The sequence below is a fragment of the Lontra canadensis genome, unplaced genomic scaffold (assembly GCF_010015895.1).
Source record: "Lontra canadensis isolate GAN:19392208 unplaced genomic scaffold, GSC_riverotter_1.0 scaffold58, whole genome shotgun sequence".
NCBI classification, from domain to species: Eukaryota; Metazoa; Chordata; class Mammalia; order Carnivora; family Mustelidae; genus Lontra; species Lontra canadensis.
In genome coordinates, this window is record NW_022631052.1 from 6,202,567 (window position 1) to 6,216,690 (window position 14,124).

The following is a 14,124-nucleotide window of genomic DNA, read 5'->3' on the forward strand; positions in this document are numbered from 1 at the left end:
GCTCTGTGCTTCTCCCTGGGGTCGTGTCACCACCCAGAAGCGCAAGAGGAAAGAATGGAGGAGTCTCCCCTCCAGGGCGGACTTTGTTCGAACCATTCAACCTGATGCTTGCTCAGGACACAGAACTTGGCTTGCTTACTAGGTTCCCAAAGGCAAAGCCCCATAGCTTGTTTGTGGCTCTTATATTCGGGGAGGGCTCAAAGGCCCAGGGGTGTGGGGGGGTACGGTGGGAAGGCTGCAGGGCTTTTCAGGAAAGCCATGGGAGACTTCACAGAGCCCCCTTCACACCTGGCTCCAGCAGCTGGGAGGCACATTTAGGGATTATACAAAGGGCGCAAATGGAAGGCGGGGAGCCCCTGGCTTGCCCTGTTCCTTTTATAGGCAGCCCTCATGCAGAGGGGGCAGCCCTGCAGCCAAGTCCAGAAGCACTTTCAGAGCACTGCAAATGGGGGTGCTGGGGCACCACGTGGCTCCTAATTCCCTGCCCCCGAACACTGCTTCCCACTTCCTAGGCTGGAAAAGTGGCCACAGAGGTGATGGAAATGCTCCAAATCCCAAGTGCTTTATTGCTGCGGTATAAGGCATGTTCAAAGGCTCAGCAGCTCCCAAAAGGGGCACGACAATTACAGCCCATAAAAAAGAGGAAGACAGGGGAGCAGGGAGCAAGTCAGGGGCCCAAGGCTCAAGTGGGCAGCCGCGCTGGAGGACACAGACGGTGGGCCCGTGGTTCAGACGGTGGGGTGCCTGGGGGCACAAGGCCCTGCCTGCCAGAGAACAGATCCAGTGGGCTTCCTTAGCAAAGACCCCCTCAAGGGAGGATATGAGAGGCTGTGCTGAGACTCCTAGGCCCCCTGACTGGTCTCTACTGGGCATGAAGTTCCCCATGTCCTGGTGACAGCCCACGCCCTGTGCCCACTGGGTCTGCTCCAGATTGTCTGTCTGTCTGGGGAGCCTCAGCCCCGGAGAGGGGGGCAGTTTCAAGCAGCCCCCTTCCCTGCTGCCCTGCCCACCTACTCCTCCTGCCCTAGCCAACTCTGCACTTCCTGGGGGAAACACCCGCCCTCAGGTCTCCAGATGAATGATGGGTGCTCCCTGTGAGGGAAGAGTCCTGGACAACAAAGCAGTCAGGAGGGCTCTCACCACATTCCCCAGGTCTGGCCCAACCGGGGATTGTTAGAGACCTCATGAGAATCAACGCGGCAACCTCAGACTTTGGCACTATCCTCACACCCAGAGCAGGGTAGGCTCTTCCAGGTGAGCTGGAAAGGCAAGGTCAAGGCATACCGCAAGGGCCCATCTGGTGGAGACGGGATGACCTCGCCACAGGGCTGTTGGGGAGCTGGCCCTCCACTACCTCCTCCAGAAGGAAAACGGCCGCCGGCCCCGGCCTCTGCATGTCCGCGTTCCTGGGAGGCAGCCGGCCTGGGAGCAGGAGGGAAGAAGGAAAAAGACACACAGTGGGTACAGGAGGGTGGGAGGAGCAGGCTTCCAGGCCCTCCCAGCAAGCCAGCTTCTCCACTGGCTTTTGCTCGCAGGTTTTAAAAGGGCCGGAGGAAGCTGACCAGCGACATTCTTGGCAACCAAGAAGATCCCATTCTGTGCCTCCGGGGAAAGTTCCCGAAGAGAAACAGTTTGTTCTGCTCCTCTGCTGCCCCGGGCAGAGAGCTCTCCAGTGGAAACCAGGCTACAGCCTCCTCTGCCCGCAGACCTTAGCCACTAAAGATTTACGCAACACCTACTCCTTAACTACCCTCCCTGGATCCTGGCAGCCAGCCCAGGGAGGTGAACATAAAATCACCCGCAGGAGGAGGGCAAGGAGTTGAAAGGAAAGGCCAACGGGGCAGGCCTTCGAATACAAAACAACAGTAACAAAAAACTGACTCCAAGTAGGAGAGAAGTTCCCCATGCAGACACAGGCCGCCAAACCAGGATGACCTGTTTGCACAGATGGTAACGCTTTCTCTGCGCTGATGTAACAGGGCCCAGACGTTCCCTGCAAAACAGCTGGCTGCTTTGCATGCAGCCTCTGAAATGACCCTGCGGGGAATCCAAGGTTTCCGTTCGCTGGAGCACAGCACACAGCAGCATCCTGGTGGCGCCGGGTAAATAGAAACAGTTTCCATATGCCGCCATAAAGCTGCACTAGGGAGGAGCCGGAAAGGATGGAAAGAACAGGCAGGAGGGGAGGGCTTCTGGGATCCAACCCCCAGACCCAGCAAGGGCAGGGTCTGCATGGGCTGGGGAAGCCACTGAGACCTTCCTCAGGGGCCTAGGACCAGAGGCTGCTATGGATAAAAGGCCTATGAGCTCCCGGATGGGGAAGAACGCCAGACCGGGAACGCCGCTGGGCAGGTCTATACCAAGCTCTCTAGTCCCGTTCCATCCTTGCTAGTCTTCCTTCGCCCCCTCTTACATGTGCACGACCTCACCCACCCTCAAACACACACACACCGCACATCCTCTTCGAGCCTCCCTCCCGACTGGGCCCCTTCCCTCCCGCTGGTTCGCCGTCAGAATCCCCAGAGCCTCAGTTTCTCCACCCGTTAACTGGGACTGGGGCCAGCTGTGCTCTGGGCGGTACAGAAACAAATGTGAATGCCCACAAAGCACCCGGAGCCCCCCCGGAAACCAGTGCCCGCCAGAATGACAACGAGCCACCGCCCAACCGTTTGCCAGTTGTCACTGAGAGCCCCACTCCATGGGAAAAAAACTCCGAGAGCAGAGGAAAATAAACCAGAGTGACACTGATGAGTTTTCCGGGCACCGCTTCTGCTGCTGGCTGGCTCTTCAAAGGCCCCCAGATAAAAACCGGGCAAAAGACACTCTGCAGCAAGAAAGCAGGGCGCACATTTCCTCCCACTCGGGCCTCTCTTTCTGATGACTGGTTGTGAGATGGCACGGGACGTAGGGCCATGTTATCAGTGCATGCTACGAAAGACGGCAAACACGGACAGAACCCTGGGCAGATATCCTGACCTCCAGGAAAGGGAGGGCTGGCACAGAGCCAATATAGCTGAATCACTGGCCTCAAGCCCAAAACTCGTTCTGCCAAAGGCTCAGGCCAGAGGAGGAAAGGAAAAACAAAAGGCTCAACTAGGCCAGTACTACGGGTCAACCACTGTTCTAGAAGGAGGAGCCTGGTTTGGAAGTAGCCAGGATAATGCCCTGTGCCACCCTCAACTTTGTTTCTGGCCAGCTGACAGAGACCAACGCGGCCAAATCCAGAGGGATTCTCTGTAGGTACAGGAGGTCAGCCACACAAGGGCCTTGAATTGTCAGGGAAAGGGCTAGAAGGTTGAGAGCAGTAGCTGTAAACAGAGGCTCTTGTAATTAAGGGTAGTGGTTACTGCCCCAGGAGCCCACCCCCAACTGGCTACTCAGAGCACTTGCTCCCTGAGGTTGCAAACATGACCTTGACAGCCACTAAGCAGGCTTCATAAATCATGCAGTAATCTGGGGGAGAACAAGGGAGGGTGGAATTTTAAAAGGCTGGCCTTCCTGATACAAACAAATACGGCTTAATTTAAAGACATTTATTCAGGGGCGCCTGGGTGGCTCAGTGGGTAAAGCCGCTGCCTTCGGCTCAGGTCATGATCTCAGGGTCCTGGGATCGAGTCCCGTATCGGGCTCTCTGCTCGGCAGGGAGCCTGCTTCCCTCTCTCTCTCTCTCTCTGCCTGCCTCTCTGTCTACTTGTGATCTCTGTCAAATAAATAAATAAAATCTTTAAAAAAAAAAAAAAAAAGACATTTATTCAGCACCTACTGAATACCAGGCATGTGCCAGGTGTTGGGACTTGAAAAAAGTCAAAACATATACTTTGTCCTCATGGGGCTCACCATCAGGAGTCATGAGAAGGAATGTGATTCTGGTGCAAGTCATTTCTTAGTTACAACAGCCTAGAAAAGGGTATGAGAACTGCCCTCCATGGGGGCTTGTGGGCAGATGCAGGGAGATTCAGGGGTGATGTCTGGGCCACTTCTGAAGGATGAAGGATGAAGACGATTCACAAGTGCATTGAGGCGGGGGGGGTAGGGCGGAGAGGGAGGAGAACATTCCAGAAACAGGGAAGGTCATGCATAAAACTCAAAGAAGCAAACAGCAGGGCATTTCTGGGAAGCTAGAGAAGGTTCGGTGATCCTGAAGCTGACCCAGGCAGAGACAAGGCAGGAGGAGCAGACCGGCTGAAGGAGACAGGGCCTGAGCCACTGGGTCCAAAGGGAAGCAACCCGAGCAAGTGTGCCAATCGGAAGCACATGACGAGGCGGTCTGTCTTGGTGAACCTCACAACCCCATCTACAGACGCTGCACGCAGCAAAACCTCAAGTTCAGTCTCACCGTGAGCGCACCTGTGCAGGGCAGGTGCCCCGCCGGGAGCTACCACACTCACCTCCGATACCTAAGCCTCCTCACCACTCCGTGCCAGCCACGACTGGGTGCCCCGCAGACCCCTACCCCTTCTGCCGGGGCAGAGAGGGAACGAGTGGCTGCTGGATGCCCGCAGGCAGGATGGCATCTCTCCCTCCTTCATTCATGATAGTCAACTCGGCTTGCAATTCTGCTTCCTGCCCCTGCGTCACTGGGTTTATGGAAACAAAGGGCTTTCACTGGGACTGTCACTCATCACCAAGGATTTACTGAGCACCTACCATGTGCAAAACGCTTTGGGTGCCTTAAAAAGACATTTGTGAGATGTGCGCACCCATCAGAAGCCTCCCCTCCCAACTGCTTCTCTCACATACACACACACACACACACAGGCTGCAAGCCCCACTCTGTTTACCCAGTGAGGAGTACAGCACCTGTGTGAACATCTGTCCCGTGTTCACTTGGAAGCCTCAGAAATGCTAATTGTGAACCACGCAGGGATAGGGACGGGAGCTATGGAAGGGTGACCCGGGAGAGGAGACATTTTTCACCGCACGCGGGCACTTCCAGAGCCCCCATGAGAGCTCAGCAGTCAAGCGGCATTCGGAAGACGCTTCTGGCCATGAGACTCATTCTCCACAACGCCCCTGAGGTGTCAGCGGAGGCGTCAGCATGGATCCGCGTCCTCACCAGCCCCTGCCTGGGAGCAGGAAGAGCATGCTCGAGCCCTCCATCCAGAGTCCTTAAATGGCCTACTCAGGGTTCAGGAAGGGGAAACATCGCCACTTTGTTGAAAATGAAACCCTCTTTGTTACTATTTACTGAATTGGTCCTAGGCCATGTTATATGGAATTTCCCACTTAATCTTTAGGTCAACCCTGAATGGAGGTATTCTTATCTCCATTTTACAGATGTAGAAACTGAGGCTCAGCTCCTCACCTGAGCTTATGCAGCTACCAGCCGATGACCCCAGAATTTCAACCCCGTCCTTCTCTGCAGACTAACAGTCTTTGAAGAAGCGCCAGAATGTTGGAGAATGCCAGCAGACAACATCGCGCACACAACACACGCCCACATCTCTAACGACCTGAGAGTTCTCCCAAGCCACTGGTCTCCAGACTTGGAGTCTCTAGGCACCCTGGGCCGGCATCTGAGCTCCACATCAAAAACAGCACAAAATAACCTGCAACACGACCACACGGGCCAAAGGGCCCGGAGGCCGAATGGGCTCTCATACTGAACAAATCTGGGCCTTGTCGAGGCGACCAGACCAGCCCCAGGGTGCGCCATAAAAACTGCGATTGCCGACGACAAGGCCAGCCAGCCAAGTGTGAACAGCCGAGCCGGCAAGAAGAGGGCACCCTCGGGAGTCACAGAGAGGAGGCATCACGCTTGTCGACGACCACCCACAAGTGAGAGCCAACACATCCGGCGGCTTGGAGGGGCTCCAAGCCATTAGCCAGCACTGAGCACCACTCTGCCCAAGCTGATTTTCAGCAAGAGCTAAAGGAATTTAAAAAAATAAATAAATAAAAATTAAAAATAAATACCCAATCCAACAAAAAGAGAGATTACAGCAGAAGAAAAGAAGGCAGCCTACCAATGGCAGGATGGTGGGGTGAGGGGTGGGAAGGTAGGAGCCGAGCACCCCAGGCCACCACGGCAATTATGGGACACGTGTGGGCTCCCGGAGAAGTGCAAAGTGCTAGAACCATCCAAAAAGTCAGCTCTTCCCAGGGGCAGCAAGGACCAGGCCCTACCTGGACTATTTCTGGCCCATCACATGTGTATGAGTCTTCTTGTCACCCCAGATGGCTGCCGGAGCTGGCTACGCTGTGACCCACAGAGTCACTTGGGGCCTTGGATATCCTGTGAACCCGGTGAGTCACTCCCAGACACATTACTTCACATCTATTTATGAAGTGCTCTTGCTATGAGTAGAAAAGTCACGGTCTCCGCCTTTGCAAAACTTGGACCACCAGAAAGAGGTACATCCGTGCCCCGTATCAACACCCAAAACAACAGCGCCTATCCAGACATTACACCGAGGGGCGCACGGTGCCTTCCTGCCCTGTCCAACCCAGCCGCCCTGAATGGGCATCACAGAGACACTGGAAAGACACCCACAAACAGGCTGAACCCTGATTGAAAGGAACTTGGTTTATAAAACCCAACTCGACACCAGATGAACTCAGGCATATGAATCATACTGTGAAGATGCTTTGTCAAACTCAGCCCTCTTGCCTGTATTTTAAATTATCTACTTCACCAAAATTCCACTTTCTTACAACCTTTAGGAACCCACCATGGTGCAAAGCAAACCTTGATCCAGTCCATAAGACATCAATCAGATCTATTGCATGCAGGTGCTAGGGAGGGAAGGGGCCTCTGTGCCTGGAGAGCAGAGAAGGAGGCACAGACAGCGTAGAGAATGCGAGGGTGTGGACGGGCAGCCACTACCCTAACTGGTTTGGGAGGCCTGGGGAAGGCTGGGTAGAAAAAAGGACAAAGGTCTTTAGCTGGAGAAAGTTGGGGTAGGGCTAGATCAAAAGCAGGTGACAGCAGCCCATGGCGACACTGGTACTGAAAAGTGGTTTAAATGAGAAAACAAGGGCGCCTGGGCGACTCAGTTGGTTAAGCATCTGCCTTTAGCTCAGGTCGTGATCCTGGAGTCTCGGGATTGAGTCCCACATTGGGCTCCCAGCCATGGGGAGTCTGCTTGTCCCTCTGACCTTCTCCCCTCTAATGTTTTCTCTTACCCGTTCTCTCCCTCAAATAAATAAACAAAATCTTGGGGTGCCTGGGTGGCTTGGTGGGTTAAGCCTCTGCCTTCAGCTCAGGTCATGGTCTCACGGTCCTGGGATTGAGCCCCGCATTGGGTTCTCTGCTCAGCAGGGAGCCTGCTTCCCCCTCTCCCTCTGCCTGCCTCTCTGCCTACTTGTGATCTCTCTCTCTGTCAAATAAATAAATAAAATCTTTAATAAATAAATAAATAAAATCTCAAAAAAATAAATGAGAAAACAAATGAGATTATGTGAGTGGTGCCACGTTTTAAGACTTCTGACTATGAATTCTGAGTTCCGGGGTGGAGTAAAAGAAGGAAGGCCAGTCAGCACAGAGTGTAACTGAGAAGAAATTTCTCATGGCCTGCAAAGTACCGGGACCCCTGCCAGGGCCTCAGAGCAAGGCAAGCAAGGTGGGTCAGAGTACTTGGTTTCAAAGGACTTCATCTTACACTTGATCCGAGAACTTGGCCTAACCTTCACCATGGGAGTGGGAGGAAGTTTATGGTTTCCTTGTCTACACTCTGAGGTTAGTGAAACTTTCAAGGCCACTGGAGACTGAGCAGAGATGCACTCCTTCTGGGCAAGGCCCGAGAGCAGAGGTGGCGGGTTCTGGGATTAGGGCTTGCCACACACCAGTCTGCCCAAACGCCCACCATCAGGGATGGAACGAAAGGGCCCCACTCAGCTTCACTCTCCGCGCCTCCAACTGCCCACCTGCAAAATGGGGATGCACGTCGTTACTGCACAAGACCTGCAGGCGTAAACCAACTGAAACATGACTGCACACGGCTTTTCCTTCAGCAAGCCAGTGTCACAGGGCTTGCTGCCGCTAACAGAAGAGTAAGGACAGTGGCTCGGGGGAAGACAGACTTCAAGGCAGCATAAAGGGCACAGATTGGCAGCTACTGGATTCACTGCTGGACCTGGGAGTAGGGGTGGAGCCCACAGAGCACTCGTGGGAGGGGTCTGCGAGGGTCGGTCCAGAAGACACCGGGCCTTCACCTAGGAGAATCCCCAAACATAATTGAGGCTTCCGTGGAAATACAAAATCCCTAAATCACGCCTTCTAAAATAAAAATGAAAAGACACTAGGGCTGCAATATTGTGCTTTGTGCTTGCTTTTACAGCTCAAACAGATATATATATATTTTTTAATTATACTTTAAATATATTTAAACAAATATAAATATATTAAAATAGATTTATTTTTTCATTGTGCAATCCAAATACCCCAGCTGTATTCACTTCCTCAGTACATGAAGGGTGGCTACTCCAACTCTTCTTTTCCCCACGAGGGGAAATGCACCCCGTGAAGGCTTTATCGTTTGGGACGACAGACAAAGTTAGATCTAGCTTCCCGCTAAGCGGACTGAGAACTTCCTGATCAACCCTCGATTACAATGGATTGTTCAGGCGCTGTGTCAGCGCCCAGGAACAAAGCAGAAACTTATCTGCCGGATGCAGTCAGAGGCCATGCTTTTTTAGATCAAGAGAGTAGGTCCTTTCTGATCCTAAGGGCTTGGCGCAGTGGGACTAGGAAAGGCGTGGTGGGCCCGGGCACAGTGGAACACTCATCCCAACCTCGCTCTTCTTTTCCTGACCCCTTTCCCCATGTTGGACGCAGTCCCTGATGTGTCTAGGAGGCACTGCCCTACTCCCCAGGCCAGGTGAGCCTGTGCGAGTACTCCTCAGTTCTGTATGGCCCAGATGTTTCCTGAGGGCCCAGCACGAGGCAGGCAGGGAGCTGAGCTCCGAGGCTGTGTGCAGGACCTGGCCCTGGGGAGGGCCAGAGCCTGGTTGGGAAAGACAGAAAAATGCCAAACCTGGCTCCTGCCGCTACAGGACACTCTGGGAGTTTCCTTTCCACCCACCTCCCAATGTCCAGGGAGAAAAGCCATTCCTATTCAGGGCTCGCCCACCTCAGGGTTTCTAAGGAAGAGCATCATGGTGGCGGGGAAAGCAGCAGAGTTGGCAAGGGTCACAGGGGAGATACTGCTCTGTCATCACATCACTTTCTGGCCCAAACAGACACAGAAGCTCCCTTGCCCTCCTCGACCAAGTTCAAACTCCTGCTATTGGCATTCTAGGCCCTCCAGAAAATAGGTCTGCTTGCTTTGTCCCTAATAATGGCTCGCATCCACCAAGGGCTCCTTCTGGTGTAAACCAGGCCCCATACGGATGGTCTGCGGTATGCCACCTTGTTTAACCCACAACAGTAAAGGCAAAGCAGATTCACACTCAGCTGGCTTGACCCTCCAGCGTGTACTCTTAACCACCCCCAGTGCCATCCCCACTAGCACTGTTCCCGCCAGAATTTACTCCAAAGGCAACAAACTCAAATGCCTACAGGCCCCCAGCGGGTAACAACCAGGGGAAGCTGGGGTGTGTGAGACCACGGGTGCTACGTGCTTATCCCGTGATCAAGGGGCCTGCTCAGTGAAGCCGCTTCTGAAAACACTGTTCGGGCCGAACAAAACAGGTCCACCAGGTCCCCGGGCCACCACACCCAGCTCCAAACACACCTCGCAGGGCAGCCTGCGTGAATTCTCAGACACTCCCCGGAAACATGACCGTGTCACCCTCCTGCTTTGAGCACCCTCTTGGGCTTCACCGTCACCCAGGATGAGGTCCCAGCTCCTTGGCCTGGCCCCAAGGGTAGAGGGTGACGGAACCTTCAAGATCAGGGGCCAGTCTCTCCTCCCCATCCTCCAACCCAAGCACCCCCCCCACACCCTCCCACCCGACACCTCCAGGCCTTTGTCCCCCTGATCCCTTCCTCCGGGACAATCTTCACTCCCTGTGCATTTCCTGAAAGACTCCGCCCGCTCAAACACGGTCTCTCTAGAGCTTCTGCTGCCGCCGACTCCGCCTGCCCCATATCCCACCTCCCCTGCCTTCCTTCTTCTCCCAACTCCAAATCCCTTCCACAGTTATAACACATGCCGCAAAAGAAACGCACTTCGTACTCATTTGCCTCGAGGACAACCAGACCATCGGTCCTTCACAAGACATAACTACATCGGACTCTTTCTTCTGACCTCCATAGTGGCTGTTTGGTCTAAGTTCTTCAGAAATAATGCATCCACCAGCTGAAAAGCTCTAATCCATTTTTCAGTTGACAAGAAGGCAGTGATTGTTAACATAAGAAGAATTAGGAGACGGAACTAGCTATTAGACTATTACTTTTTTTTATTTCTAACACCAGCTTGAATGTTCTACATCTCAAAGTAAAAGCCAAAAAAAAAAAAAAAAAAAAGAAAAAGAAGTTTCAGCCAGCTTGGTTCAAATAGCTAAGAACAAAGAGGAGAATCTTTAAGTTGGACAGAATGCAGATGAGAAGAATGAGAAATGGGTCCTCTGGCAGTCACATGAATCGCAACCCAGAGGGAGGAAAGGATAAACAGAAAAGGAAGACAAAGGAGTTTGTGGGAGATGCACCCGCCTGTTCTGTCCTCTCATCCTTCCGTGCCCACGGCATTCCTACCCCCCAGCTCCGGCCTCCAGTCCACAAATGGATGAAATCTGGTCTTCCTCTAGGCAAATCATGTGGAAGCAGAGAGAAACCTCCCGGCCAGTTCCAAGTCCCACTGAATGCCACGCAAAGGTCAAGAACATCTTATGGGCCACAGTTCGTTCGTCAGCTGTATACTGTTTTCTGATTTTGAGGTGGCTGGTTCTGGACAGAAAGCCGAGGCTGACTTGGTGGGCTCTCGCTCAGCGGTCATAAAGCAGCAGCCCACTGACCAGATTTTATTTGGTCGGCTGTGTTTAAGAAATGAGAACTGTTACCGACACTTAAAAGTCAGAAGACTTCTGATTAGAAGTGTAGGTGCTTTTTTAAGATTTATTTATTTATTTATTTGTCAGAGAGAGAGAGAAAGAGGGAGAGAGCACAAGCAAACAGAAAAGCAGGCAGAGGCAGAGAGAGAAGCAGGCTCCCCTCTGAGCAAGGAGCCTGATGCGGGACTTGATCCCAGAACCCTGGGATCATGACCTGAGCCAAAGGCAGTGGCTTAACCCACTGAGCCACCCAAACGCCCCTAAAAGTGTAGGTTTTGACTTCTCCTGATGCCGTGGAAAATCTGGTAACGACCAGCCTGTGGGCCTACACAGCAGAAGGTATCAGAGTGAAGGAAGGGGCAGCAGGAAGGGCAGCACCAGGAAGCAAAGGCCCAGGCCTGCTGGGCCCCAACACCTATGCTATAGGTTCAATTCCGCTGAACCAGATCTTCTCAAGTGGTTCGAAGAGAGGGAAGTGGATATATTTCCAGTGAAATAAGTCCCTCCCACAAAGCACAAACAAGGCAAAAGGGGTCCTCGGTGCCCAAAGCAGCCCAAACACCCATGACCTAACTCAGTTATCCAGTCCAAGGACATCCTCCGGAGGGCCCGGATGTGGGGGTCACCTATCCCAAGAACCACTGACCTCAGGGGGTCACCCTCCTCAGGACCCCAGCCAGCCTTTTGAGCCTCATGCCACACTCCCAAGCTGGTGTTCCTTTGTCCTTTTCTATTCCCCAATCTGGACTCCTCCAAGTTCTCATTTTCAGCCCCACCACCATGAAGGAAAGTTGAGCCCAATGTCTGTGTGAAGGAAGAGGTGAGGAAGGGCTTGTGTGGCAGAGAGAGCTGGAGTTTTCTACTGGGGGGAGTCGTGGGTGTCCTTTGTGGTCTGGTTTTTCACTTGCCCATGTTTCCTGGTTCCTCTGTGAGGATCCAATAGTTTGTACAATGACACCCCATCGGCTTGGATATTTTTACACTATGAAAAGGAGCTCTAGGTATGGAACTCCAATTTAGAATAATGTGCCTCGTAGGAAATAAAAGTTAAAAAAAAAAAAAAAGAGAGAGAGAGAGGGGAAACCGACTTCCTTTTGGAAAAGAAAATTGAGCCTAAAATTCTCCCTCTTCCATAGAGTTTAACTCTTGGCATGTAGCACTTGAGGTAAGGGCCAGAGTCTGGGGTTAGAAGACCTAAGTTGATGCCATGGCACTTCCTGGCTGCGTGACCTTGGGGAAGTTTCCAACCTCCCAGAGCATCAGTTTCCTCACCTGTCAGACAGGGATCCTGAAGATGCCAGCAACACACATCCACTGGGAGCATCCAATGAGAGAGCCAGCACGAGCAAAGAACACTGAACACTGCTGGGCACACGGTAGGGGCATCGCACCCGAGAGCCGTGATCTTTATCATGTAAGACCTTACTTGGCTTGGATTGACCAGGAGAGAAGGGAAGGAGTGAAAAATGTCCAAATCAGGGAATTTGCCCCAGCAAAGGGGTAAGAATGGAGAGCCACCCTGTGGGCCTTCCGAACACCAAGGTGGGATGGAGTCAGTCTGGGGGGGGTTCCCCCTCAAGAGCCTGAGTTTCCCCCCTGGGCCACCCTTCGAGGCAGCCTCGGGGAGGACGCGGCCATCAGGAGCCCCCAGAGACGCACTGCTGTGAGCCATCAAAGCCCTCCCAGGTTCCCTCCCTGACTTGGAAGCTGAGAAGCCAGCTGCTCTGGCTGCCGGAGCACTCCGGAGCAAACGTGAGGCGATGGGGAGAGAATAGCACAGCCAGCGCTCCAGCCCGCACCCAGCTGCCATGACTGCCATTTCGCCGTGGCGGCTTTCTGCGTGCCGAGGGGAGAGATGGCATTTCGTGGCGGGGGACCTGAGGAAACAGACAGGATCCCCTGTGAAGATGTGGAGGGCTGAGGAAGCGAAAGCCTTCAAGTCTGGGTTAGGAGGCTGGAACCCAGCAGGCCGCGTGCTTGCTCATTTTAATGGGTGCCTCCACGGGCCTGGTGACACCCAGCGTTCTGCCTTGGTGAGGCCCGAAGAAAGCCTGGGGAATGACTCTGTGGAGCCAAATGCCCAGGCTCCCTGGGAGGCTGTGAAAATCTAACTGCTGTTTGGTTTCCAGCTGCCACTGCCTCTGCCGCTGCTTCCTGGCTCGCCCGTGGCCACCCGTGGGCCAGGAGTGAGGCAGACAGGATTCAGATCCCGGCCTGGGTTCAGGACTCCTGCTCATGTACCATGATGTTCCAAAGCAGCAGCCCAGTCTCCGGCCATGACGCCACCACCTATGACTGGCTGAGCACGTCTCATGGGGAGAGCACACACGTGATCTCACTACATCCCAACAACCCTCCTGGGAGATGCTAGCATGACCCCACTCTACAGATGAGGAGGCTGAGACTTACAGAGGCAAAGATCCCTGTGTAGCCAGGACTGGCACCCTGGAGCTTGACTCTAGAGCCCGCATGCTGAACCAGTCCACCACCCAGGCTATCACAAGGAACAAAAGCTACATGAGTCCCTTGGGCAGAGTTCACTCTTTGGCAAGGACATTGGGCAAGAACTACAGCCCCAGATTTCTGTGATGCAGAGTTCACCTGTGGGGTTGGTCGTTGGGTGGACAGCCCCAAGCTCTTTCCCAGATCATCCTGGCTATTCCTGCCCCAAGGCCAACGGCTCTGGCCCACCTTGACTGAGCCTGGTGCCAACTGGCTCTGGCTGCATGAAGACTCTGGAAAAGGAGCCAGGATGTCACATGTTGGCTCCCTACCAGGGGGCAGTCACCCTCTACATTGCTAGATATGGAATGAGTGAGATAACTCCCAACGGCATATCAGGCATCAGGGTGAAGGAGGAAGAGGGGGCTCCTCTCCCCTGTTACCTTAGGCATTATCCCTGCATGGCTCGTCACCTGGAAACCAGGGACCACTGGCACCAAAGTAGCCCCATGACATGAAGTGTCTCAGCTACTCCCCTCGACCCCAATCCTTTTTATACACAGAAAAAGCACAGAGCGCAGGCCCATCTTAGGCAACTGTTGGGCCAAAAGGCAATGAGAAGGCAAAAGGTGAGTGTGTCCAGAACTCCCTTGGAAAATCCTTTGTACTGCCCCCAGCGCTCAGACGCTGTGGCGTAGCGGCCGTCTAGACCACTGCCGGATACGCAGTGCACACCATGAGCTATTTTGA

The 14,124-nt window shown here is 53.6% G+C and overlaps 1 protein-coding gene across 5 annotated transcripts in view; it reads right to left on the bottom strand.

Moving 5' to 3' along the window:
* TPCN1 (two pore segment channel 1) overlaps positions 1-14,124 on the bottom strand; it is a 71,722-nt gene that overhangs the window by 50,337 nt on the left and 7,261 nt on the right. For 4 of the 5 annotated variants that reach the window (XR_004384855.1, XM_032876219.1, XM_032876218.1 and 1 more), the window contains exon 3: positions 1,285-1,422. The exons of the other annotated variant lie outside the window; for it this stretch is intronic. Coding sequence is in view for 3 of the 4 variants with exons in the window: in XM_032876219.1 (XP_032732110.1) it covers positions 1,285-1,422 (138 nt within the window). In the remaining variant the exon portion in view is untranslated. The remainder of the gene's footprint in view (positions 1-1,284; positions 1,423-14,124) is intronic. 5 annotated transcript variants of the gene reach the window in all.